The sequence below is a fragment of the Elephantulus edwardii genome, unplaced genomic scaffold, assembly GCF_000299155.1.
Source record: "Elephantulus edwardii isolate Elephantulus edwardi_28Jun2011 unplaced genomic scaffold, EleEdw1.0 scaffold00098, whole genome shotgun sequence".
NCBI lineage: Eukaryota > Metazoa > Chordata > Mammalia > Macroscelidea > Macroscelididae > Elephantulus > Elephantulus edwardii.
The window spans coordinates 10,446,540-10,469,473 of NW_006399848.1; the positions used below are offsets into that span (position 1 = coordinate 10,446,540).

The 22,934-nt window shown below is 35.9% G+C and overlaps 1 protein-coding gene across 1 annotated transcript in view; it reads left to right on the plus strand.

Moving 5' to 3' along the window:
- The window catches only part of SI (sucrase-isomaltase (alpha-glucosidase)), a 110,761-nt gene that overhangs the window by 69,253 nt on the left and 18,574 nt on the right, over window positions 1–22,934 (plus strand). The window contains exons 26-38 of the mRNA XM_006891503.1: window positions 196–364; window positions 3,279–3,375; window positions 3,474–3,586; window positions 3,701–3,826; window positions 7,866–7,994; window positions 8,640–8,750; window positions 9,790–9,852; window positions 12,887–13,003; window positions 16,322–16,409; window positions 17,073–17,211; window positions 18,695–18,828; window positions 19,751–19,785; window positions 19,874–19,990. Coding sequence (XP_006891565.1) covers window positions 196–364; window positions 3,279–3,375; window positions 3,474–3,586; window positions 3,701–3,826; window positions 7,866–7,994; window positions 8,640–8,750; window positions 9,790–9,852; window positions 12,887–13,003; window positions 16,322–16,409; window positions 17,073–17,211; window positions 18,695–18,828; window positions 19,751–19,785; window positions 19,874–19,990 — 1,438 coding nt within the window. The remainder of the gene's footprint in view (window positions 1–195; window positions 365–3,278; window positions 3,376–3,473; window positions 3,587–3,700; window positions 3,827–7,865; window positions 7,995–8,639; window positions 8,751–9,789; window positions 9,853–12,886; window positions 13,004–16,321; window positions 16,410–17,072; window positions 17,212–18,694; window positions 18,829–19,750; window positions 19,786–19,873; window positions 19,991–22,934) is intronic.

A 22,934-nucleotide genomic window follows, 5' to 3' on the forward strand; every position in this document is an offset into this window, starting at 1 on the left:
GCTGGCTATATTACACATAGAGTTGAGCAAAATATTAAATATATTATCATTCTTTCCACTTGACAGCTGAATACAATAAAGTATACATCGAAAAAAAATATCAACTTTTAGAATATTTAACAAATAATTAAACTTATTACTTGTAACACAATTTTGTGTATATTTTTACAAAAATAGAACTGTTTTTGTTTCTAGTTGGGATTCTCATCTACCTGGATTTACTTTTAATGACCAGTTCATTCAAATATCCACTCGTCTGCCATCAGAATATATATATGGATTTGGAGAAGTGGAACACACTGCATTTAAGCGAGACCTGAACTGGCATACGTGGGGAATGTTCACAAGAGATCAACCTCCTGGTGTGAGTAGCACTTAACTACCTGATAAAACAAGAGATTAGACTATGATTAAATGCTAAATCCTTTCTTTGTTGACCTATAATTCTGAACTGAAGTGCTTCGAAAAGGGGCTTTAGAAAACTAAGACTCTTCAGGGAGGATCCAGTGTCTCTCAGAGTGCAGACAGGGTCAAGAGAAATTATAGATACATGAAGAGAAGTGGATGAATAACAGCTTACTTGACTAGAGTAAGAAAAGCAACTTTGTTACCTAAACTCTTAACTTTCTCAAGTGCACACAGGGGAAGCTAATTCAGTTTTCCCTGCAAGGCTGGGGGCCTTTAGTCTCTGAGAGGAAGGGGTGGGAGCAGAGAAGTGAGGATGAGTGGGGCGAAATCACAGAATTGCACAATTTGGGGTGGGGGGAAGGGAAGGGGGTAAAGGAAATGGGATCTGAAAAGACAGGGTAATGGTGAGTATAGTCCAATGATGATTATTTTGTAAACAAACTAGTAGGGAATAAAACCCCACAATAAATATAAGAAAGGGAAAAAAGAAGGGGAAAAAAACCAACAAAAATATAATGAATGGGAATGATTGTATAAAATACAAGGTGTCAAATCCACCAGATGCTCTGCTGGAGAAGGAGGGGCAATCTCCTCCTGCACCAGTCAGATCCAGTTTCATGGTACACCCACACCCACACCCACACACACACACACTCACACCCCACCCCAAAACAAAAGCACTACAAGGTGAGTGAAGGATAGTGTAAAACACTATACATATGGACTTTGTAATCAAACCAAAATAATAATTTAAGGACAGAAACAAAAATATTTAGGCTTCTTGAAAATGTTCAACTTCTTAGATAATTGTGTTGACTTAGTCCTTCATCACCCACAGCTGTGATCTTGGATTTTGGGGTTTTTTTTTTAAGGCCATACTGCTAACGTACATCTTTAGAAAATATTTTTATAGTCCCCTATCCTTGATGATATGGATTGATTTAGTGACTGGGGGGTAACGGGGGCTAAGTGTGTCAGAATCAATAAGATTGGCACAGGGTAGAGCAGGATTTAACACTGTTGCACGAAGGGTCACTATGGGTTGCAGGTGACTTGACGGCACATAACAACAACAACACCGTCACTTTTCCCAAAGCTTTGTCTTATTAATAAACTCATTTAATGAATTTTTAATGCTGTGAAGAATAATAATAACTAAAATTGCCTCAAATATACCATGCAAAAGCATATTTAGTGAAAACAATTCAAGAAACCAGCTCATTTCCATCTTGTACACTTGCCCTATGAGACAGAGACAAACTCAGTCGAATGTTATAAATCTGTGAACTATTAGAAACTTTTTAAATTCTTTTAGGTGCTTAAATAACTTTTTATTTTTAGGATACTTGCTCAAATTTGGGCTTTTGAAGGTTTGAAAGCATATATTTTAGCAAAATTTGCCACGTAGGGACCCTTTAAAAATTAGTATTGTTACGCCTTAGGTTAAAATAAGCATGCTTCTCATTATATAAAACTTCCTTTAAATGCTTTCAAATTCCTTTAAATCACTCAAGGGTGGGTGAAAAGGCATCTGTTTATTTGCAGATCATTAATATATGTTTATTACCTTCAGTAAGACTTGTCAGGACCCAGAATGTAGGTTTATTATTCAGGAAAAGATGTAACTGATAACGAAATTAAATACTTTGTTGTTTTGTATCACCAACTGCAAATCATAGCAACCCTATGAAATACGTAAGTTTATGAGTAAACTTTTATCACTTTAGTAATTTTAAAAATGATTTACTATTTTTGTTGAAAATTAAGTGCTAATTTATAAATAAAACCTGTAACATGTTTTAAAAAGTAGTAACAGAAAACTAATCTTTTTTTTTACATCAGGGAAGGTGGAGTTTTGTTGTTGCAGACCAAGAGTCCCAAAGAATAGAATAATTTTATAATTATTAATAAAGAGACAAACAGCCAGGAATGAGATAGAGCAGAGAGCATAAAACAGGGGGCCAGCAGTTCTCCACTGAAGACCTCAAGCCAAGCTTCTCTGTCCTTTTATTCAAAACCAACAGGAAGTTACAAAAAGAATTCAGTGCAAATGAAGCCAATCTCTTTTCATTGAAAACCTTCTGCTTGACTCAGGAGGGAGAGGTTCACAGATGCAAGAATTTTGTTTACCCTTAACTATTATTAACCTTGATGCCTCAGGGTGAACTCCAGCCCAGGAAGTAACACTCCCTCTGTAGGGGGCCCCTTGCTGTTTCCTGTTTTGCAGGGAACAAACAGCTCATCTAGAATCTGCCATAAGAGAAATCCTAACTTATATATCTGTAATTTCTTCAATTCCTGAACAAGGGTTTTCATATAATATTTGGTATAAAGTTTGGCTTCCCATATTTGTGTTTGATAGATATGGATACTTCAAAGCAGAAAACAATTTAAGCAAAGGAGAAATTATTTGCTAAGAATAACATATGTATGGGACTGACATCAGGGTTGAGGAAAGACAGAGAAGGAGGGGAGGAATGATGTATCCTGCATTGAAACAGATGGAGAGAACTGTTTACAAGGGATATATGATTAGGTATTATTGTCATGACAGGAGTCCAGAGTGATGGCTGCACAGTGCAGTGGACTTGGGGGGAGGGTTTGCATAACAATGAAAGAGTCTATCTTTTACTTTTCAAGGAGAAGAGTGAATTTAGGAGGGAGGAGGTGGGCAGGGAGAAAAGTGCAACAATGAATGACTGGAAACCCTAAGTCTCTGTAAAGTTTCATTAAAATTTATATATATACACACACACACACACACAAGAATAACATGTATCTATTTTTAATTCACACATAGTTTGAGTGGAAAAATATTGCTTAAATATATATTCTGTTTCTAATTTTTTTTCTTTTTTTGAAAATTTCAGTATAAACTCAATTCCTATGGATTCCATCCCTATTACATGGCCCTGGAGAATGAAGGGAATGCCCATAGCGTCCTCTTGCTCAACAGCAATGCAATGGGTAACTGAGTCACTTGCTGAATTGTTGGTATTTTATGTATTTTTCTAAAAGAAATGAATAACACACACACATCATGTCATCTTGTTTACAATTTTCAGACGTTACCTTCCAACCAACACCTGCTCTGACTTACCGTATAATTGGAGGCATCTTGGACTTTTATATGTTTTTGGGCCCAACTCCAGAAGTTGCAACACAGCAGTATCATGAAGTACAGTTACACATTTCTTTCTATAGTTATACCTATTTAGCTTTATTTATTATTAATTCTTTTTATTAGTATTCTTTTTGTTCAGCAGTAACACTAACTCATTGTTTTCCAAAGGTAATTGGCCACCCTGTTATGCCACCTTACTGGTCTTTGGGATTCCAACTCTGTCGTTATGGGTACAGGAACACTTCACAGGTTGAAGAAGTGTTTAATGACATGGTGGCTGCTAGGATTCCATATGTAAGTATAACTAACAATACAGCTATTTTTTTATGGCATCTCTAAGAACAGAATGCAGTAGTTAAACACTTCAGAATACTTGCATAATACTTCAGAACTTTCGTGAAGAGACACTATTTTTCCTTTTTCTTCTTCTGCCCATGTCCATGAATCTGACTAAATCTAAACAAGTGAATTTATATACCTGCTTTTATCTAATAAGCTTTCTTTGTACAGACACATTCAGCATACCTTGTCTGTTTAATGGTAATGGTCCAGGGAAATAAATTTCTTCAACTGATGTATCAAATTAAGGAGAACAAATTGGAAATGTGAATAAATTCTTTTTGTCTTACTTCAACAATACTGATGGTTGTTATCCAGGGTCTATGTAGTATCTTTTCTCCTCAATGCTCAGGAGACTAAACATTTATGCTTAAACCTCAAACCTTCTCCCATCACATTCATTCTGCTCACAGCAAAACACAACCAGGAGAAACTGGAACTGTAGAGCTGTCAATGGTTTTCCAAGTCTGTAAATCTCTAGGGAAGTAGATTGCTCATTGATTTTACTGATGAGTGAAGGACTGCTGAGTTTGAATAACCAACTTTTGAGTTAAAAAGAGAATTCTTCAACTTGTGTCACTCATTGTTGTAATTGTCTTATGATGCTGACTCTTTTGGGACTCATAGTGACCATACGTACAACAGCCCTGAACCCTGCTCTGTCCTGTGCCATTCTTATTGTCTCTGGCACGTCCTACCCCTATTACCCCAGTCACTGAATCAATCCATCACATTGAGGGTCTTTCTTTCTTGCTCTATCCTCCCACCCTCCCAAGCATAATGTCCCTCTCCAAGGCCTAACCGATCCTTGCAACATATCCAAAGTATGTCAGATGAAGCTTCAGAATTCTTGCCTCCAAGGAGCAGCCTGGTTTCACCCTCATCTAGGATGTTTGTTCTCCTAACTAGCAGTACATGGTATATTCAATACTCTCCTCCAGCACCATCACTCAAAGGCATCAATTCTCCCTCTATTGGGTCAAATTTAATAAGTATCAAAAAAGACTAAGTCCCTAATTTTTGCTTTTATTAAAAAAAATAGAAATTTCCAGGAACTCTTGGTAATGAATATGTTGTTGTGTTATTGTTGTGCTAGCAAGATGACATTGAGTTAAAACCGACTCATAACTGACCTTCCAGAGGATTCTCAGAGGCTTCAAGTCCTATGGGAGGCGATCATCTGTCTTTCTTCTACAGCGTGATTGGTGGATTTGAACTATCTCCCTTTGGAGTGGCAGAATAATTTCTTACCTCTAAGCCACAAGAGTTCCCTAATGAATATAAAAACTCCCTAATCATAATGGAAGCTTAAATGTTTGACATTTATACCTTCACTGTAGGAAAATCAGGAGAATTTCAATTTAAGACATCTCAATCTCTATATAACTCCAAATGCGCTTCCACACTCACTGTCATGGTGACCCTCGTAGTAACCCTGCATTTGTTTCCTCCTGTGGAACCTTGTGTGGGTACAAACTACAAGAAGCAAGTAGATTTTGGTTAACAACACAACATACTACAGATTACAAAACATATTATTATGGGGAAAATGAATATTCTAGTTTAATGATGAAGAAAGATAAACAGAAATTCATGATCCAAAGAGATTTTTAAGATTTATTAGAAAGTAAGTTGTTCTTCTTATAATAATCTTATATATGTGCTTCCATACTCAACTTGATGGCTAAGAGAACAAAAATATATGTCTTGAAAGGAGTGCAACTGGAGTGCTCTTTGGAGGCAAGAATGATAAGACTTCGCCTTACATACTTTGGGCATGTTCCTGGAAGGTGCTATTCCTTGGTGAAGGACATGATTCTGGGAAGTCTGGAAAGGCCTCCTACTAGGTGGATTGACATGGTGACTGCTGCAATGGGCTCTCGTGTGTCAGGAAGTGTGAGGATGGCGCAGGATAGAATAGGGTTCAGATCTTTTCTTCATAGGATTGTCCTCAACTTGATGGCACTTAACAGCAACATACTCAGCTGTAATTTTGTCAATTTCCATTCATAGTGAATCTCTATTTGGGTATCTTAGACTATAAATATTAACAGGAAAAGTTTGCTTATTTTCCTCCCATGGAGCCTTGATGGTTCAAATGACAAAACACAACGTACGTGAATGATGCACAACGTACAAGATTTTTTTTAATGCAAACCAATATAAAACAAAAATAAAGTGGAGAGAGAAAAAAGAGAAATGCAGTCTTTTGATTAGTAGTACAATGTGCGATAGATTACTCCACAGAACATATTTTTGTGGGAAGAATTAATTTTGTAATTTGATGATGGAGAAAAATGAAAGTTATAATTCATGGTCAAAGGGAAGTTTTTTCTTAAGGTGCTTTTTATGAGCTAAAAGGAGTCTTGGCAGCATGATGATTAAGAACTTGACTCCCAAAAGAAAGGTTTCAACTCAGAGATACTGTGAGAAATAGAACCTAAGACCAACCAGCTTCTTTAAAGTTTTAAAGTCAAGAAAACTATGGGACATTTCTAGTGTCATAAAGCGTGGCTATGTAACTGAAGCACTTCCTACAGAAGATCAAGGACTGCAGCCTTCAATATGGATTGAAGCTCAACATCAAGAAAAGAATTCTCACCACTGGACCGATTGGCAGCATCATGATGGATGATGAAGAGATTGAGATTGGTAACAGCTTTAGTTTGCTTGGCTCAAAAATCAACACTTTTGATACCAGCAGCCAGGAAATTGAAAGACACATTGCATTAGGAAAGTCTGTTTTCAGAGACGTTTCATTGAAGAGCAATTATGTCAGTCTGGAGACTCAGGTGTGCACGACGCAGGCCATAGTCTTTGCAATGGCATGCTATGCATCAGAAAACTGGACAATGACTAGGGATGATAGAAGGGAAAGAAATACCTTTGAGCTGTGGTGCTGGAGAAGAGTACTGACTATACCATGGACTGCTAGGAGAACAAACAGATTCATCCTACAGAGGGTCAGACTAGGCTGCTCCGTGGCGGCAAGGATTCTGACGTTTCATCTGACGTACTTTGGACATATTGCAAGGAGGGACAAGCCCTTGGAGAGAGTTGTCTGCTTCCGAGGGTGAAGAGACAGCGCAGGAGAGGAAGGCCCTTGATGAAATGGATTGATTCAGTGACTGGGTTAATCAGCGTGGTTGTGTCAGAGACAATAAGATTGGCACAGGATAGAGCAGGGTTTAGGGCTGTTGTACATAGGGTCACTCTGAGTTGCAGGCAACTCGACAGCACATAATAACAGCAACAGCAACAACAACATTTTTATAAAATTATGGAAGAAATGGAACTAATCTATATTAAGACAAAATAATAATGAATTTTTGCTAAAATTTAAATTTCATGGTAAAATTAAAATTTGTTTAAGCAGATTTTAAATATACTCTATACCAAGTATTTCTTTTTTTTTAAAATTGATTATTTTTTAATTGCACAACGCTGAAGTATACCAAGTATTTCTTAGTCTTAGATTTTTAGTTCAAACATTACTTTGGTTGAAAATGAAAAAAAAATATCTGACCATATAAATGAATCTACCTATAATTATTTCTCCACCTTTGTCAATATTATTAATAGTTTCTAATTATGCTACACTTTCTTTGTGGCTCTACAAAGAGGCCAATGTTTATTTATTAATTAATAGTAAAAATAATTATTTACCATTTAATAACATAAGATCATGCATCACTTTATACTTGCTTCTTTTGGAAATTAGGCAACAAAACACAATGATTTTGAATAATTTAAATTAAACATTGAAAAGAAAATGTTAGCAAAAAACAGAATATATCTTTGAATTTTCTTAGAATCTTTTGTATCCTTTGCATATAACTGTTATTTCTTGAATACTCTGTTACTTCATTTACTCTTTAGGATCCAGTGAAAAGACATTCAACCTTTCATATTGTTATTACTTTCATCCTAAAAATAGTATCAACTCACTGTTTTGTTACTCTGACTCGACTGCTACAATTCTCATCTATTTCAGGATGTTCAATACACAGACATTGATTACATGGAAAGACAACTAGACTTCACAATTGGTGATGAATTTCGTGACCTTCCTCAGTTTGTTGATAAAATAAGAGCACAAGGAATGAAATACATCATCATACTGGTCAGCATTTGTATTTTAAATTTTCTGTGGTTTAATTGTAATTCTTCATTTCATTTCTATCCTAGAATGACAAAATAATAGCACTTTAAAATATAAAGTACACAACTTTGTATCATATTCTCAAAAAAACCCTTCTTTCTCTCCTTTTTAATGATGGCAGTATTTCTACTTTAGATACAGCCTTAAAAACTTAAAACAAAAGATAATCAAAGGCGAATTGTTCTCAGTAATAGCCTAAAATGCTTTGAAACTAGTCTCCGTTTAGAGAAACCATACATAATATTAGTGATGCAATCTCCTGTACATTTCTCAAATCATCATACTCCAGGACTGATTACTTCTTATACTGGTCATAATGTTTGAGTTAGTGATACAAATTTTATCAGTAAATTATACGTAGCAAGTTAGTTAAGAAGAAACCATAATAACATCACTAGCAATCTTACCTTCAATCATAGTTATATCTTCATAAGTCCTCAAAATTTTCATGTGCATCAAATTAGAGATCTGATAAGATTATTTTTATTGTAGTTTATCAATCTATGTGAGAGCATTATATTATGACACATAATAATGAAAAATAATCATGTTTTATAGTTACTACACTTTTATTTTATATTTACATGGTATGTATTTAAATTTTAGGACCCAGCCATTTCTGGAAATGAAACCGAGCCTTACCCAGCATTTACAAGAGGACAGGAAAAAGACGTCTTTGTCAAATGGCCTAACAGCAATGATATTTGTTGGGCAAAGGTACTAAATTCAAGCTTTGATAATACCTTAATTCAAAGAAATTAAAAAATATTATTCCATTGAAAATTTGTTTATAATTATATTGTTAACACATTTCATTCAGAGAGAAATAGAGATATAAAGAATGCAGAGTTGCTTAGTTATTTAATGTATACTAATCATCTAAATTAGAAACAATTCTTTGTATAGTTCATAAAGTAAACAAGTGTCAAATAACATTTGAAAAATAAATAATAGGAAAAAAATCTCTGAATTGAGGACCTCCAGGCTATAATATCTAAATATCATAAAGCTCTAAAGCACTGCCTATCCCATGGGTGGCAAAAAGGACAGAGAGAAATGTCTTGGAGAGGGTGCAGCCAGAGTGCTCTTTGAAGGTAAGAATGATGAGGCTTCAGCACATTCTTTGGGCATGTTGCTAAGAGGAGCTACTCTTAGGAGAAGGACATGATGCTGGGAAGGGTGGAAGATCAGAGAAGGAGTAGAAGACCCTCAACCAGGTGGATTGACTAGAAGACCTTTGACCGGGTGGATTGACTAGAAGGCCCTTGGCCGGGTGGATTGACTAGAAGACCCTCGACCAGGTGGATTGACTAGAAGACCCTCGACCGAGTGGATTGACTAGAAGACCCTCGACCAGGTGGATTGACTAGAAGACCCTCAACCAGGTGGATTACTAGAAGACCCTCGACTAGGTGGATTGACTAGAAGACCCTCAACCAGGTGGATTGACTAGAAGACCCTCGACCGAGTGGATTGACTAGAAGACCCTTGGCCGGGTGGATTGACTAGAAGACCCTCAAACAGGTGGATTGGCACAGTGACTGCTGCAAAGGGCTCTTGGGTGTCAGGAAGTATGAGGATAGCACAGGATAGAACAGGGCTCAGACCTTTTCTTCATAGGATTGTTACGAGTCGTACTCGACTCTACAGTGCCTAACAGCAACAGTCTATAATATATCTCCAAAACACTAGCATAATATAGGCACGTCATATTAAACCTGTTTTATCTCTTTCCTTATTTCTTTTCTCTTCACAGGTATGGCCAGATTTGCCCAATGTTACAATAGATGAAAGTCTAACGGAAGATGAAGCTGTTAATGTAAGTTTTACATTGTTTAAATGCATAATAGAAGTCAACTTTAGCATTAGGATTTAATAATGTTTACTAATAATCTAGGGATCTCTGGAGGCCTAGGGGTAAGAAATTGTACTGCGGTCTCAAAGGCATAAGTTATTCTATTAAGTAATATATTTAATCTCTTGATCGATCCAATTGACTATTATTTTAATTATACTAAATAATATTTATTAAGTAGAAAAGGAAATGTATTTCAGAGAAATTGTGTAACCTGCTGTTTTATTCATAACTAATTTAACATATGAATGAATATATTTGTCTTATGAATGAACTTGGATCTTCCAAACCAAGTTCAAATACCTGGGACATTTGAGAACCAATGTTATTTAAAACTTTCTTTCCACCCTCCCCTCTCTTAAATTCTCAGGCTCATTTTACAAGATTGATTTTTATGCAGTATTTACCTTCTAGGACTGAGTTAGTTCACTTAGTATAATGCTCTCCAGTCTCTCCCAAATTAGGTAATAATTTACAAAATTATTGCTCCTGTGTGCTGTTTAGTATTCCATTGTGTGAATGTCCCATAACCTCTCAATTTTTTCAACTGTGTTTGAACATAATATTTGTTCTGAGTCAGTAGGTTTTCTTTTCACCTTGTGGTAAAAAAGTTTTTGATGCACACAGGGATTTAATCTTTAAAAGGTCCCGTTTATCAAATTTATCCTCTTCAGATTGTGTATTTCTGGCTGTATTTGGAAGTCTCTTTATACCATAGATTAAGTCTACTAAGCTAGATCCCAGTGTCTCCTATGAACTTAAGAGGGCTAAAGAAGTGGAGAGGAATGAGGAGAAATTAATAATGGGTCGCACGATTTGATGACTGGGGGTTGAACTGGTACAAAAACAATGTATTCAAATTTTGTAAGTAGAAACAACAACAACATAGAGCGAGCTCTGTTGGCTTAGTAGAGAGAAAGTTATACTACCAAGCCAAAGGTGAGTGATTTTAATCTGTAGCCCTCAGGCCTGGTTTTAACTGATATTGTTCAAACATTCTTCTAAGTGGTATAGCACTGGTCTGTCCATTTGCTGTACAGAGGTAACTCGTGTTTGCTGTGATGCTAAACACTGTGACACTGTTGTGTCAGTGTTATAATGGTTACCCATGATGGACAGTATTTGGTGTAGCTCCCCAATTAAAATAAGTTTGGAAGCAGGATTGACATCCACTTCCGAAATAGCTTGCCTCTGGAAACTCTATGAACATGGAGAAATGATTTATGCAAGTGTTCAGGTCTTCTGTTCATAGGGTTGCTATGAGTCATCTATTGACTCAACTGCACTTAACAATGACAACGAACTAGTATAATTAAAAAAAATAACGTAAAACAAAAAAAATTTAAAACTTTCTCTCATTTCTCATTGCTGTTAAGTCGCTTGTGACTGACTCATAGCAACGCTATACACAACAGCCCTGAAACCTGCTCTATCCTGGGCCAACTTTTTTGTCTCCAACACACCTAACCTCCTTACCCCAGTCACTGTATCAATCCTTCTCATTGATGATCTTCCTCTCTTTCTCCACTCCCCCATCCTTCCAAACATTTCTCATTACTACTGACTCACAGTTGAGCTTCCAGTGGGTTTTCTGAAGGTATAAATCACATAGAAGGAGATCGCCCATTTTTCTTCTATGGAGTAACTTGTGGATTCAGACTTCCAGATAACTGTGGTCTTAGGGTTAGCAGCACGACTGCCTACATGCAAGGCCACAAGAGGAAAAGAAATATCAAACAGTGTTGTTGAGGAAAAAAATAGCGTGATATGGGCTCAGGGTCTACACACTAGAATTAGATGGTGTTAGTAGTGGAGGAAAATGCATGGCCTCTCCAAATAGGTGCTGCTAGTGATCTGGTGATGTCACTTTAAAATACTGTTTGTAGAGACCCACGAGATCATTTTCCATAAACATTTTCCAATCAGATTAACTTGATCAATTATCAGATGAAAACAATAACTTTCATTAAAAGGATAAAAGTGGATTTTTAAAAGAGTAAAATAAACAAATGAACCGAAATGTGGAAGTTTGAACAGTCTCAACAAAGGTGTAAACTTTGTTATTAATTGTCCTATTATTTCAGTGAAATATCTGAGTTTTAAAAATGTTCATCAATATAACATCACGACCAGATCTTCTTTCCTTATAATGAAATGTAATTATTGGTCAACATGAAAAATTAAGTCTCTTTCAAATCTAAAACTATGAACAATACATGTTTTGAAAATGTCTGTAGACCATATTCACTGTTTTCTTTCTGTTATCATATTCTGTTTACGAAGCAACCTGTTCTAAAATCATTATATAGTCTTATAATCTGCACTTGATCTTAACCAAAAGGCCGAAAAGAGATATATAGTCTTATAATCTGAAGTAAAGCAGTTAGATGATTGTTTGGGGTGTGTGTGTGTGTGTGTGTGTGTGTGTGTGTGTGTTGGCATTGCCATTTAATCTACTTGCACAAGATTAGTACACTGTTAAAGGATATTGACTCTAACTTTGGAATTCCTATACATACTCAAAAAATAGTGGATATTCTTTGTAGTAAGATTATTAAAACACCTTTTTGCTACTTGGATGGTGAGGATAGAGGTAAGAAAAAAATCAGTTTATTGAGATGGTGAAACATTTTTTGTTTGTTTGTTTGCTGAGTAGATATACTTTAATCAGAGAAGCACATTACACCATAAGTTTACTCCGCTTTTGCCCCTGTTAGCCTAGTGCATTGGGTTCTACTAACATATCCATAGAACTTGCCTTTCACTGTTCAAGGCACACGGGAAATTATATATCTGTGTGATTTGAAATTGTTTTTGTGTCATTTACCCCAGGTTGCATTGTTTTCATTCTGTCTATGTGTGGGTCTTTTCTCTGATATTATTCTTTCATAAACTGAGTGACGGGGGAGAAAAAAAAAATATGTAAGAATTCACATAGTTAAAGTTGGCTCCCTGATCACTAGTATAAAGTTTTTGAGTTTAAATTTTGTTTTTACAGGCTTCTAGAGCACATGTAGCTTTCCCAGATTTCTTCAGAAGGTCTACAGCAGAGTGGTGGGAAAAAGAAATTGAAGATTTCTATAATAATCAAATGAAGTTTGATGGATTGTGGATTGTAAGTAAATTCTAAGAAAGGTGTCTTTTAATTTATTTATTGTCAAGGGAGTTTACAAAACTCTTACTTGACTATAGCCATATCAGCAAAATATTTTTCCTTTATTTAAATTTATCATTATTATTGTGAATTTTAATGAAAATTTAGAGATGTGGGATTTCCATTTAATCACTGTTGCACTTTTCTCCCTGCCCAACCCTCCCCTCCAGTTCATTCTTCTCTTTGAAAAGTAAAAGAAAAATTATCTCATTGTTATTCAATCCCTCCCCCCCAAGACCACTCCACTGTGCAGCCTTTGTTCTGGACTCCTGTCATGACAATAATACCTAATCATATATACCTTTTAAACAGTTTTCCCCTCATCTGTTTCAATGCAGTATACATAATTTATCTGATCTTTCTCAGTCTTCCCCCAACCTTAATGTCAGTCCCATTCTACAACAGTGGCACTATGCAGTATTTGTCCTTTTGTGACTGAGACATTGCACTCAGCATAATATCCACCAGGGTCACCCATTTTGTATATTTTATGAGTTCCTTTTTTTCAATGCAGCATAGTATTCCACTGTGTGAATATACCACAGCTTCTTTATTCCTTCATTTGTTGATGGACACTTAGCAAAATATTCTTTGTGAAGATTATCTCTCTTTCTCCTCATAGAACTTTCTTGTTCTAAGGATTGTTGACACAGTTGTAGCAGTGTCATTTATGTGGATAGGTATTGCACTCTGGGAACTTCTCACTTGACCAAAGAGCCACGTAGACTCTTTCTAGCCAGTCCTAAATACTTAGAAACATGGGTTTTATTTTTACCGGAATTAAAAATAAATCTGTACAACCATGCAAATGTTATTTATGTGCAAGAAACAATTTTCACAAATACAGTTGTAAAATATTTAAAAAACCTTCTTTTTCTTCAATAAAACTTTAAAGTTGTAGCAGTAAGATTTAATTTTTCATCATATAGTGTTAAAATAGCAAAAAATGTAACCCATTATCCCCCACAAGAAAATATGCATATAGCAACACACACACACACACACACATAAACACACACACACACACACACACATAAAGGCATTTGACTGTGGATCTCTACAAACTATAACTAACTCTGAGAAGAATGGAAATCCCAAAATACTTGATTGTTCTTTTGTGAAACAATTATTCAGACTAGGAGGCAGTCATCAGAACAGAGCAAGGAAATATGATATGGTTTAAAATCGGAAAGCATGTATGCCAGGAATGTATGTAAAAACGTCTCCAAACGTTTTTAATCTGTATGCAGAACAGATCATCTTGGGAGGCTGGCCTCTCTACAGAGGATTGTGGCATCAGGATTGGAGGAAGACTCATCAACAACATGTGCAGTGCAAATGACACAGCCTTGCCTGCTCGAACTGAGGCTGGGCTCTCTACAGAGGATTGTGGCATCAGAATTGGTGGAAGACTCATCAACAACATGTGCAGTGCAAATGACACAGCCTTGCCTGCTTGAACTAAGGAGGACATGAAGCACTTGCTCCAAAAGTCAAGGACTGCAGCCTTCAATATGGATTAAAGCTCAATATCAAGAAAACAAGGATTCTCACCACTGTGCCAGTTGGCAGCATCATGATAGATGATGAAGAGATAGAGATTCTTAATAGCTTTAGTTTGCTTGATTCCACAATCAACACTCTTGATACCAGCAGCCAGGAAATCAAAAGACAAATTGCACTGGGAAAGTCTGCTGTCAGGGACATCTTCAGAGTACTGGAGAACAGTGGTGTCAGTCTGGAGATTAAGGTTTGCCTGATCCATGCCATAGTCTTCACAATTATATTTTATGCAACAGAAAGCTGGACAATGACTAGGGATGATAGAAGGAGAATTGCTGCCTTTGAGCTATGGTGTTGGAGAATAGTACTGAATCTACCGTGGACAGCTAGGAGAACATACAGGTTCGTCTTAGAGAATAGCAAGAAATTGAGAAAAGCATGGCCTTGATCAGGCTTATCTTAGTCTCTAGACTGACATAGTTGCTATTTCACACTCCAGAAGGATCCCTGAGAGTAGACTTTCCTAAAACAAATTGTCTTTGGACTTACTGACTGCTGATTCCAGAACTGTTATCGTGGATCTGAGCAACATGAAATTATTTACAACTTCAATCTTCTCTGTATCTATCATGATACTGCCAGTTGGCCTAGTGAGGAGAATCTTCATTTTCTTGGGGTTGAGTCTCAGTTCCTATTGAAGGCTGCAGTCCTTGACCTTCTGCAGGCAACACCTCAAGCCTTCCTTAGTTTTTGTGATCAAGGTTATGACATCTACATAACGCCTGTTGTTGATAAGTCTTCTTTCAATCTTGATTCCATAATCTACATAAAGTCCAGCCTCCTGAATGATCCAGTCCATATACAAGATGGAAAAAGCGTGGCGAAATAATGCATACCTGATTCACTTCTTTCTTTATTTTGAACCATGCAATGTTTCCCTGCTTTGTTCGGACAACACCTTCCGGGTCTAGGTTTAGGTTTTGCATAAACATGATCAGCTGCTTTGGGATTCTTCTCAATGTTAGCCTTGATTTGTTGTGATCCACACAGTCAAATGCCTTTCCATTGTCGATAAAACACAAATATCCTTCTGGTACTCTCTGTTTTCAGCCAAGGTCCATTTGACATTGGCAATAATATTCCTAGTGCCATGACCTCTTCTAAATCCAGCTGGTATTTCTGGCAGTACTCTATTGATGTGCTGTTCTATTCACTTTTGGATAACTTGCAGAAAGACTATGCTTGCATGTGATATAAATGATATTGTTCAATAATTTTCACGTCCTGTTGGATCACCTTTTTTTTTTTGAGAATGGGAATAGATATGCAACTCTTCCAGTTTTCCAGAGTGAGTAAATTATCTGATTAATATAACAAGGAATCTAAAGCTATTTTAACTACATTTCTGTTTGAGAAACAAAAACAACTCACTTTTACATATTAAATTCACACTGCAGGAAAAACAGGCAATTTTATATTTTCTTTTTAAAAGAAAGCTTGAAATGCCAAAAAAGCTAAGAAACACAGAACTTTACTAAATTTCTTGGTATAATTGAACTTCTTTACTTTTTGGTAATTAGGAATAATGACCCTGGCTGACTCCTCAGGTTAAACAAACCAGTAAAAGAGAAATAAACAAATGTGTATTGTTACCGAAATATGCTGCTTATATTTATAAATTCTCTAAGCTGTTTTTTTATTGTTTTATTTTGGAATTTTTAAAGCACCTATGCTCTGGAGTAATTTATTACTTTTCTCTCCTTTTCTCTTTTGAAGGATATGAATGAACCATCAAGTTTTGTAAATGGAACAACTACTAATCAATGCAGAAACGAGTCACTAAATTACCCACCTTATTTCCCAGGTTATTGCCATGTATTTTATGTTATCATGTTATTATTTTGTGATAATTCATTATTATATAATTTAATATAATCCTAAAGATGTAGGCTTTACAGGTTGAAGAGTTAGGGATCTCTCCAAATTACTTAGGAACAGTGATGTTTTTTACAGACTATGGTGTACCTGATCAAGATCATGGGCTTTTCAACCATTTGTTAGGGTGTCGAGAGCAGGACAGTAGATAAGGATGACGGAAGGAAAATCAAAGCCATTGAGTTGTGGTGTTGGAGCAGAGTACTGAATATCCCATGGACTGTCAAAAGAACAGACAGGTCTTGGAGAATGCCAAAGCTTCATCTTTCATCTCCCATATCTTGGGCATGGGGCTGTAGGAGAGGCTATTCCTTGGAGAAGGACAGATGGAGAGATGACAGAAGACAGAAAGACCCTCAAGTAGATGGAGTGATACAGTGACTCCAGCAATAGGCTCGAGTATGTCTGAGACTGTGAGGTTGGCACAGGATACGATAGGGTTCATATCTATTGTTTATTGGGTTACTGCGAGTTGCACTTGACTCAATGACTGTGAGTTGCACTTGACTCAATGGCATCTAATGATAATAATACATATTTCAACAAAGGGAACTTTATGTTGTATTAATTTGTTCTTATTCATTCTCCACAGAACTCACAAAAAGAACTGACGGCTTGCACTTCAGAACCATGTGCATGGAAACCGAGCAGATTCTTAGCGATGGCTCCTCCGTTTTGCACTATGATGTCCACAATCTCTATGGATGGTCACAAGTAAAACCTACTTATGAGTAAGTAGCATTCAAAATGAAATATGTAAATAATTTTTCCTTCTTTTTTTAAAATTAATTTGAATGAAAGTTTACAGAGACTTAGGATTTCCAGTCATTCATTGTTACAGTTTTCTCCTTGCCCATCCCCTCCCCGCAATCACTCTTCTCCTTGAAAAGAAAATGAAAAACTCTTTAATTGTTATGCAGTCCCTTCCCCCAATTCAACTCCACTGTGCAGCCTTCATGCTGGACTTCTGTAATGACAAGAATACCCATCCATATGTCTCTTTTAAACAGTTCTTTCCCTCATCTGTTTCAATGCAATATGCATCATTCCTCCCCTCCTTTTCTGTCTTCCCTCAACCCTGATGTCAGTCTTGTTTTACAACAGTGGCCCTAGGCAATATTTGTCCTTTTGTGACTGAGATATTTCACTCAGCGTAATGCCCTCCAGGGTCATCCACTTTGCATCATATTTCATGAGTTCCTTGTTTTTTAATGCAGCGTAGTGTTCCATTGTGTGAATATACTACAGCTTCTCTAGCCATTAATTTGTTGATTGGCACTTGAGTTGTTTCCAGATCTTTGCTATTGTAAATATAGCTTCTATAAACATGGGTGGGCATAAAATGAAATATGTAAGTAATTTATGAGCAAATTGTAGAACATCTGCAAATTATCCTGAGCATCTCAGTCTTTAAACGTCATAGAAACGATCTGCATTTCTAACAATCAGGTGAAACATAGACCATTCTTTTTGTTCGAAGCTTCATCAGCATCATTTAATAAAATTTACAGCAAAAAAAAATCGTTCTAAATTATTCTGGGCTATCACCCTGGTACTTATTAGTTATATGTAGTTCTTGAGCAACAGAATAATATACTCAGCAAAGAATATTTGTTTTGTTTTATCTTAATGAATTAAAATTTAAAGATAATTAGATCACCATATTAAACAATTCAGCACATCCAGATCACTGTTTTTTAATTAAGATTTAGATGACTTCAATCAAATCATATAGACACGCTGTGTTGTGCCATTGAGTTAGAATCAAACTATAGCTGACCCTTCAGTGGGATTTCAGAGACAGTCGACCACTCAGAAGGAGATAGTGGATTCGAACCATGTGCCTTTGGTACTGCAGCACAAGTCTCTACCCACTAGGCAAAAACAGTTCCCTTGGATAAACCCAGAGACTTATAATTAATGCCAATGTGATTCATATGGAATCAAGCATCTGATATTCCACAGGGATTAGAATGATCAACAATAGTAGAAAAACCATTGCTCTATCCTACAATTGAGGCTGGTGAAAGAATAAAAAAAAATTCAAAATAAAAATTATGAGTAAAATATTTTACTTAATTGGTTCAAGCTCCATTTCTAGTCTTTAAATAAAATTATGAAGAAGAAATCTGACACAGTTTTGACATTATAATTCGGAATATTTAAGAAAATATCTCTTTCACAAATTAATTGATTCTTATTCATCTATGTTAGTGCACTGCAGAAAGTGACAGGGAAAAGAGGGATCGTTATTTCCCGCTCCACGTTTCCTACTGCTGGACAATGGGCAGGACACTGGCTGGGGGACAACTATGCCGAGTGGACCAACTTGGACAAATCTATCATTGGTATGTAAGAGTAACCATCTTTATCTTCATACTTCTGCATTTTCTACTAAGTATTAATGCCAGTTGGTATTAGTTCCTATGTTTATTAGTTCACCTCAAAGCTATGTTTTTGTCATGGCATGTTTACGACAACATTGCATCATGAAAAGGCAGTTGCCCAGTGCTCAGAGTCAAGAGTCGAGATGTTGAAATTAATGACATCTAACTAGCCCATTTTGAAAAGATCATTTTATCCCCATTGCACTCAGTTCTGTGGTTGGAGAGGATTGGGGTGGAGGAAGAAAATAACTCAAAAAGAGAAATGGACAGAAATTCTAAATTCCTGAAAATAGTAATCACATATATCAATGGATGACAGATTTAACATTTTGAAGCAGACTTTAGACAATGTTTGAGCAGATAGGAAAGTATGTAATTTTAAAGGAATAAAAGATATTTTTCATGACTCTTTGTAAAATATCTATTATTGCTTAATGGATTCAAGGAAAACAAAATTTCCTTTTAAAGGAAGAGCTGAGAAATAATATACATTCCATTTCATTGAGATGTTCATTTTTAGAGAATCTTATTTAATTAAAATAATTCCATTTGTTCAAGAAATGAAAAATTTGGTTACACAATTGCAGAGACAACCTCATTATTTTGAAAAACATGAAACCTGAAAAGTCAGTCCTACTTTCTTCTCATAATGTGTTTTTAATGTATTTGTTCTCTGTGTCATTTAGCAAGTATCACAAAAATTTATAATGGCCTAGTTTTATCAATAAAATTATTAATATTATAAAAAGAAAGTATATTAACCTCAAAAATATTTCATTGATTTAAATATTGATATTAAAATACAGCATCTTCATAACTATAAATAAAAACAAATGTTAAAATATATGAGAACTTTTATAGATTTTCTTATCATTTATTTTAGGTATGATGGAGTTTAGTCTTTTTGGAATATCATATGTGAGTACTTCTATTTTCTTTGTTCATATTTTATAAATAATTAGAAACAAATAATTGAAATTTAATTAAATATGACAATATGTTTCAGAGTGGTGCGGACATCTGTGGCTTCTTCAACAATTCAGAATATGAGCTCTGTGCCCGCTGGATGCAACTTGGAGCATTTTATCCATATTCAAGAAATCACAACATTGCTTTTACTAGGGTAAGCGATACTATACTTATAGCACAATCTTACTTGCTGAAAATGAGGAAGGCCTGAACCATTTGCTGTATAGAGAGTCAAGGACTGTAATTAGCAATATGGATTGAAGCTTAATATCAAGATAATAAAGATTCTCATTACTGGGTCTATTGACAGCATAATAATAGATGGAGAAGAGATTGAAATTGTTAACAATTTCAGCTTGCTTGGTTTCATAATCAACACGCTTGGCACTAGCAGTCAGAAAATCAAAAAATGAATTGTGTTACGGAAATCTGCTGTCAGTGACCTCTCCAGAGTAATGAAGAGCAAGAATGTCACTCTAGAGACTAAGGTGTGCCTGATCCAGGCCATAGTCTGTGCCATTACTTGCTATGCATAAGAGAGCTGAACCAAGGATGACAGAGGAAGAATTGATCCTTTTGAATTGTGGTGCTAGAGAAGAGCATTGAGTCTACCATGAACTGCCAATAAAAGTAACAAGTCTATCCTGGAGAGAGTGGAACCAAGCTGCTCTTTGGAGGCAAAGATTTTGAGATGTTGTCCCACATACTTTGGATATACTGCCAGGAGGGAACACTCTTTGAAGAAGGACATCATGCTTGGATTTGTCAAAGGGCAGCACAGGAGAGGAAGACCCCAGATGAGATGGATTGACACAATAGCTGGGGTTGGTGTAATAAGAGTAGATGTGTCAGTGAGTTTGGCTCAGGATAAGACAAGATTCAGAGCTATTTTGAATAGGGTTGCAAATAGTCATAGTCGACTCGATGACACATAACAACAACAACAACTAAAGGATCAGCTGTGGGTGACTTCTAACTCTTCAGCACATAACAACAACAACAACAACAATTAGCCTTAGAAATTTCAGAATAAACTGAATTATACAAAAACATTTAAAACCCTTTGTATTTACCAAGATACCCGAGTCCATCTTTATGGGGATTTTCTGCATTTCTCATTATAATTTAAAGTGGATACTTGGTTAAATGATAGCCATATAAAAATTTGAAATGTCTGAGGGGAGGTGTGTGATAAATCTGTATTTGTAACCATTCTTTTTAAACAAATAAGAAATGATCTCCAAACTAAGCAATTGGAAGTGAAAAGTCTTTTTATAGACCAGCATCAAAGCTTGAAATGGTTGAAAATAATTATAATAATTATAGGAATATAGATTAATAAAATGAAACTTTGTAATGCTTACTTTATAATTAAGTTCCTGTATATTAAGACATTATCATTGACATCATTTTATAGCTTCTAAAAGCAACAAATGTGCCCTTTAAGTCTCATTATTTGGAGTTCATGAGAATAATCATCAGATTAGACAAAGCTTCAAAGTTTCCAAATATACTTACCTTTAGGGTTTTATCATCTTTAACAACATATATACAAAAGATGAAATTTAGCTCTCAATGACTTTTCAACTTTCTTATTTCTCAGAGCTTGAAGTCTCCATAGATAGTCCACAGTTCTAAAATGTACCAATCATTTTTATATCACAAGATAGTTTCCAAACACTAGACTTATATTCTACAGTAGTCTTGTTTGTAACCCTGATACAAGTGAAATTAAAAAGTAATTATCACTATCTTTGTCTTTTATTGATGGACTAGTGATAAGACCCTCAATGAGCTGCATTCATTCAGTAACTAGGGAATTGAGGTAGGTGTGTCAGAGACACTGAGATTGGCACAGGATAAGGCAGACTTTAGGGCTGTTGTACATAGGGTCACTATGAGTTGCAGGTGACTCGACGGCACATAACAACAACAACAACAGTCATAAGCAATCACACTGACAACTCAAAAGTGTACTGTTTGAAACCATCAGATGCTCCCAAGTTTTGCAATTGACAGTCTCTGAAAACTTGCTGAAAGGTCAGCCTTCAGTCAGTTCCCACTCCATGGTACACAACAACACAGTGTCTTTACCAGCTTTCAATCTTTTGACAACCAGTTGCAGACTTTCACCCTGGAGTTTGTATTCCAGAAGAGGCTTGAGCATATTCTTTCATTTAATATAATGTTGAGTCCTTCAATAAGATCCTTAAAAAATACTATTAGTACTACTAATACTATGACAATATTAATGCTAGTATTAATATAGTTACATAATGCATTTTTCTTCATAAGGACACACTTTGTAGAATTATCATAGTGAGTTCCACTTCTCTCTATTTATGTCTGGAATATTTTTTAATTCCTTTAATAAAATTTTGGAAACTATCAAACGATACTCTTAATATCTCATACAAGCAAAATATTAACTAAAAAGCATTCAGAAGCACCTTGGATACTCCATCGACAGGGAACTGCTAGAAGTACAAGTTGGTTTTAGAAGCGGAGGAAGCACATAGATATCATTCCTGATAGCAGATGGATCCTGGCTGAAAGCAGAGAATATCAGAAAGGTGTTTGTGACTATGCAAAGACAATGACTTTATGGTTCACACTGAGAAGGATGAGGATACCAGAACACTGAATTGTGCTCATGCAGAATCTATACCAAGACCTAGAGGCTGTTGTGCAAATAGAACAAGGGAACAGTGCTGAAAATAAAGAAAGGTGTGTGTCAAGGTTATATCCTTTCTCCAGACCTATTCCATTTGTATGCTGAACAACAGAGCTAGACTCAATGAAGAAGAGTGTGGCATCAAATGTGAAGGAAGATTCATCAACAGCCCATGTTATAGTGATGACACAACTTTGTTTGCAGAAAGGAAACTCTTGCTACAGAAGATCATGGCCTATTGCCTTGAGTAAGGATTATATCTATGCATCAAAAAGACAGAGATCCTCACCACTGTTCTATTGGTGAACATTACTACAGATGGATAATAGCCTGAAATTGTCAATGACTTCATCTTGCTTGGATCAATCAACACTCAACACTCTAGGTACCAGCAGTCAGGAATTCAGGAGATGTATTGCATTGG